Source organism: Etheostoma spectabile, unplaced genomic scaffold (genome assembly GCF_008692095.1).
Source record: "Etheostoma spectabile isolate EspeVRDwgs_2016 unplaced genomic scaffold, UIUC_Espe_1.0 scaffold273, whole genome shotgun sequence".
NCBI classification, from domain to species: Eukaryota; Metazoa; Chordata; class Actinopteri; order Perciformes; family Percidae; genus Etheostoma; species Etheostoma spectabile.
In genome coordinates, this window is record NW_022605577.1 from 1,215,918 (window position 1) to 1,221,333 (window position 5,416).

At 40.7% G+C, this 5,416-nt stretch overlaps 1 protein-coding gene across 1 annotated transcript in view; it reads right to left on the minus strand.

Moving 5' to 3' along the window:
- aff2 (AF4/FMR2 family, member 2) overlaps positions 1-5,416 on the minus strand; it is a 197,518-nt gene that overhangs the window by 117,732 nt on the left and 74,370 nt on the right. Inside the window, 1 exon segment of the mRNA XM_032510839.1 lies at positions 1,832-1,892. Within this exon segment, the coding sequence (XP_032366730.1) occupies positions 1,832-1,892 (61 nt within the window).

Here is a 5,416-nt window from a genome sequence, read left to right on the forward strand (position 1 = left end):
GGGTGGAATCAATCATGTTATTTTGGGGAATTAAAAAGAACATTGATATGGGAAAACAGGTCAATTTGACTCGAGGACAACATGAGGGTTAATTCTAAAAGACTGAGGCTAAAGCTTTACGCTGTATCCCAGAAGAAACAATTAGCATCCTTAGCAGGTTAAGGGATGACATGGGAATAAACAAGCAGCACAGTTCTAGTACTGCAGATCAGACGGTATACAAACTGGGAACTATATTCTCAAGCCAAAGCACTGCAGCGTATTCTGCTACCTGGGCGGAGTGATGCACACAAGAAGCCCCGTGGTGAAAAGCAGAGAGTAACAACGGTACTTTTCAGGTGTTGTGCTAATCACACCGCCAAAGCAGCAGTGCAGTTAACAGGCTCTCAAATGCATTTGGCTAGCGCAATGCCCCACCCTTACTTAATTTTGTAAGTTTATCCAAAGATTTGGTGAGTACTACAAACTCTCGTGTTGCCGTGTTGCCTTCTTCAAAGTTGCGATACCCATTAGCAACACCTGTGAGTTTATCAGGTGACAGCGAAAACATGAAAGCCAGAGCAGTACGTCCTGTATGTCCCGTACCGGCTAACGTATTTCAAGATAGCGCATGAATATATGGGTGCGAATGCAAATGTAAAATTTCAAGCCAATAGGAATACTTGAAATTGCCGGTGGTGGTCAATATTCATGAAAAGGACAAGTTTGTGAAGATCAATTTTGATAACTGAAAATGTAACACACTGGACCTTTAACAAAGTCCGTGATTTTTTTAAGATGAATAATGTATTACATAGTGACAATTTCCATTTATTAGTGTAGATAGACCAGAAATGGGGGGAGAGAGAGAGGGGTTGACATGAAGCAAAGGGCCGCAGGTCAGATTCAAACCCCGAGGCCGCTGCAAAGGACTCTGCCTACATGGGGGCGCACGCTCTACTGGGTGAGCTAGAGTCCCCCCCCCCCCCCAGTTATTCTTGATATTAACCTTTCTTGGCTCACAGAATGTAGTTACTGTAACTAATAAGGCTCCTAGGACTAGAACAGAGATCTTCAGTAGGTCCGTGACCCATATGGGGTCTGCAGTTAGTGTGTGTGTGTGTGTGTGTGGGGGGGGGGGGGGGGGCCGGCACAAATCCAACAAACTATTAGCAAAGGGAATTGGCCTAATCGTACACACACACAAAGACACACAAATAAAAAATGTATTCCCACAACATTGATGTTACCCTAAGGTATGCCATTATGGTAGCCACCCAAACACATTCTCACTCTCCCATTGGATGAAATACAAACCAGTGGTCATGTGACTTTGGCGTTTGCCAGTCATGCTAAAAGTCTCCTTTACTTTAAGTTTTGTCTTTTATGTTTTTCATTCTAGAAAGGCTAAAGGCCGTGCCTACGTCGTTACAGTTAATAAGCTGTGATTGGAAATCACTATTCAAGAGAAAAGGGTTGAGCAGACATTTCACACAGTCATAGCGCTTCTGGGGTCAAGCGCAGGATAAATCAGGGTCGTGAGGCGGGTTTACAAGCCAAGATTTCTTCCTTTTACAAGCTCACCGTGCCATGAATCCTGCCGCACAGCTCTGTGCGTGAAGTGGAGTGGCCTGCAGCCAGAGATGTTGCAATATGCTCCTGGCTCACGTTAAATTAATGTAGCTGCACTTTCCCGCTCTGATCCACACAATCTTATTTTTCTCTCCAACCAGCAGTGAATTTCATCCAAGAGTCAAGCTTAATTTTACCTTGAGGCGGACGCAGAAGCAGCAGGTCAGAAATCTGTGTTTGTGTGTGTGTGTGTGTGTGTGTCAAAGAAGGAGATACTCACGACTTCTGTGGTGCAGTTGGTGGTTTCGCAGCCGGCTTGTTAGCTGATACTGTACATCGCTCTGCAACACAACAGAGGACATTCAAACATCACTGTTTTGCATGTATCTAGGTGAGTGTGTTTGTGTGTGTGTGTGTGTGTGTGTGTGTGTGTGTGTGTGTGTGTGTGTTGATTAGTTTTGACAAGGAGCCAGACTCAAATCACTGTAGATGTGTATTAGTATCGTCATGGTGGAAAACATGACACTCGCTCCAGTGTGTTATGCTCCAGTGTGTTATCAATTAGAGAGAGTGCGTGTATGCGTGTGCGTGTGTGTGTGTGTGTGTGTGTGTGTGTGTTTTTGCTTTGGTAACGGGAGTTGTGGGTTAAACTAAGTCAAACTATAATGCACTGCATAAAGAAAAAAAAAATTGAGGTGACAATTTATTCCAAATGGATGCACAGAACCCTTTGACTGCGTTTTGTATTTTTAGCCAGTCGGGTTTCTTTTGCTCATTTCAGAGAGAAAAAATATTTCAGCTTTATATAATACACCACACACACACACACACACACACACACACACACACACACACACACACACACACACACACACACACACACACACACACACACACACACACACACACACACACACACACACACACACACACACACATTTCAAAACACTACAAGATAGCAGTTCAGAGGAGCTTTTGATGATCTGACGCCTGGGAGTCAGACCTACTGAATGCTGTATTAGGCAGTTTAATGATACATAACATGACACAAAAGAGCTCACTGATGTGAATTTTTCCATACATTGTTATAAGTATACGTATGTTTCAGTAGCTAGCTCTTGTTGAGAACCAATCCACAGGGTTAAAACACTAATTATCTAAATTTTTAAGTATTTAAAGGGTAGTTTCATCGCATCTGTAAAAACTGAAAGCTCATTCTTGACAAAAAGAAAGGCTTTCGATCTCCAACCTCCCAGTTTGTCAAATAGGCTGTCTCCAAGCCCACGTGATGATTTCATTCCCCTTAAAAAAATATTAATGTCCACTTACAAGTTTTTTTGTTTGATACATGGGCTTGGAGACTTGATATTCTTAACTGAGAGTCTACTTTACATATGTTGCCAGTTTGTAGCGACGTAACACTGAAAATGTCTGTGAAACGTGTGTGAAATGTGTAGAAAAACGTGTCAATTTATCAGCCAGTGAGGGACTAATGGAAAGATGCTTTACATATGTTCTAAATCCTGTCCTGATCACAATGCGTTCTTAGTAAATTTGCACATTACTGTAATGTTTTTGGTCCAGATAGAATATCCAGATATAGATTGCATGATAAAGGTCCCATAACTTGGTGCTCTTTTGATGCTTTTATATAGACCTTAGTGGTCCCTAATACTGTATCTGAAGTCCTCTTTATATGACCTTAGTGGTCCCTCATACTGTATCTGAAGTCTCTTTTATAAGACCTTAGTGGTCCCCTAATACTGTATCTACTATCTCTTTATATAGACCTTAATGGTCCCCTAATACTGTATCTGAAGTTCTTTTATAAGACCTTAGGTCCCCTAATACTGTATCTGAAGTCTTTTATATGACCTTACTGGTCCCCTAATACTGTATCTGAATCTCTTCTTATCATACCTTAGTGGTTCCTGTACTGTCTGAAGTATTTTTATATAGACCTTAGTGGTCCCCTAACTGTAATCTGAAGTCTCTTTTATATAGACCTTATGGGTCCCCTAATACGTATCTGAAGTCTCTTTTATACAGACCTTAGTGGTCCCCTAATACTGTCTGAAGTCTCTTTTATACAACCTTAGTGGTCCCTATACTGTATCTAAGCTCTTTTAACATAGACCTAGTGTCCTAATCTGTCTGAAGTCTCTTTTATATAGACCTTAGTGTCCCCTAATACTGTTCTGGAAGTCTCTTTTATATAGACCTAGTGGTCCCCTAATACTGTTCTGAAGTATCTTTTACATAGACCTTAGTGGTCCCCTAATACTGTATCTGAAGTCTCTTTTATATAGAACTTAGTGTCCCCTAAACTGTATCTGAAGTCTCTTTTACAAAGACCTTCGTGGTCCCCTAACACTGTATCTGAAGTCTCTTTTATAAAGACCTTAGTGGTTGCCTAGTACTGTATCTGAAGTCTCTTTTATAAAGACCTTAGTGGTCCCCTAATACTGTATCTGAATTCTCTTTTATGTAAGGCAAGGCAGCTTTATTTGTATAGCACATTTCAGCAACACGCCATTCAAAGTGCTTTACACAAAATCAGTTAAACAGTTAAAACCACAAGTACAACCAGTTAAAAATCAAAGCATTAAAAACCAATAAAACACATGAATAGACTGTTAAAAAACCAAATAGAACATTAGGACACATAAACACAAGAATAAAAGTTACAGTGCAGCATAAGAAATTTAAAGAAATGAGCATTAATTTAAAGAAAGGCAGCATCAAAAAAAAGCTCTTCAGCCTTGATTTAAAAGAACTGAGAGTAGCAGCAGATCTACAGGTTTCTGGGAGTTTATTCCAGATATGAAGAGCATAGAACTGAAAGCTAATTCACCCTGTTTAGTTCTAACTCTGGGGACAGAAAGTAGACCTGTCCCAGATGACCTGAGAGGTCTGGGTGGGTCGTAGTGTAGTAGCAGATCAGAAATGTATTTTGGACTTAAACCGTTAAGGGTTTTATAAACTAGCAAAAGTACTTTGAAATCAATTCTTTGAGGAAGCCAGGAAGAATCCGGAATCATAGGAAGCCAGTGTAAAGACTTCAGAACTGAGTGATGTGATCCAGTCTCTTGGTCTTAGTGAGGACCCGCAGCAGCAGCGTTCTGAATCGCTGCAGTTGTCTGATTGATTTTTTAGGGAGACTGTAAAGACCCCGTTACAGTAGTCAAGTCTACTGAAGATGAAACATGGACCATTTTTTCCAAGTCTGTTGACATAAGTCCTTTACACCCTTGATATATTCTTAAGGTGACAGTAGCTGACTTTGTAATTGTCTTAATGTGGCTGTTTAAAATTCAGGTCTGAGTCCATGACTACACCAAGATTTCTGGCTTTTGCTGTTGTTTTAACATTGTTGTTTGAAGCTGAGCGCAGACTTTAATTGTTCCTCTTTGCTCCAAACAACCACCTCAGTTTTTCCTTCATTTAATTTCAGAAAGTTCTGGCACATCCAGTCGTTAATTTGTTCGATGCACTTAGTCAGTTTTTGTATTGACTATAGTCCCCTGGCGTAGGTTAGGTAAATTTGTGTGTCGTCCGCATAACTATGGTAACTTATTTTGTTGTTTTCCATAATCTGGGCTAGTGGAAGCATGTAGATGTTAAAAAGAGGGCCCCAGAATGGAGCCTTGCGGAACTCCGCACGTCATATTTGTACGCCTCATAGCCTATTACCTATTGACACAAGTACGCCCTATTCTTTAGGTAGGATTCAAACCAGTTTAGTACTAAGCCAGAAAGGCCAACACAGTTTTCCAATCGGTCTAGTAATATGTCGTGGTCAACCGTTTCAAATGCAGCACTGAGATCAAGTAATAATAAGATTGAAATTTTGCCACTATCTGTG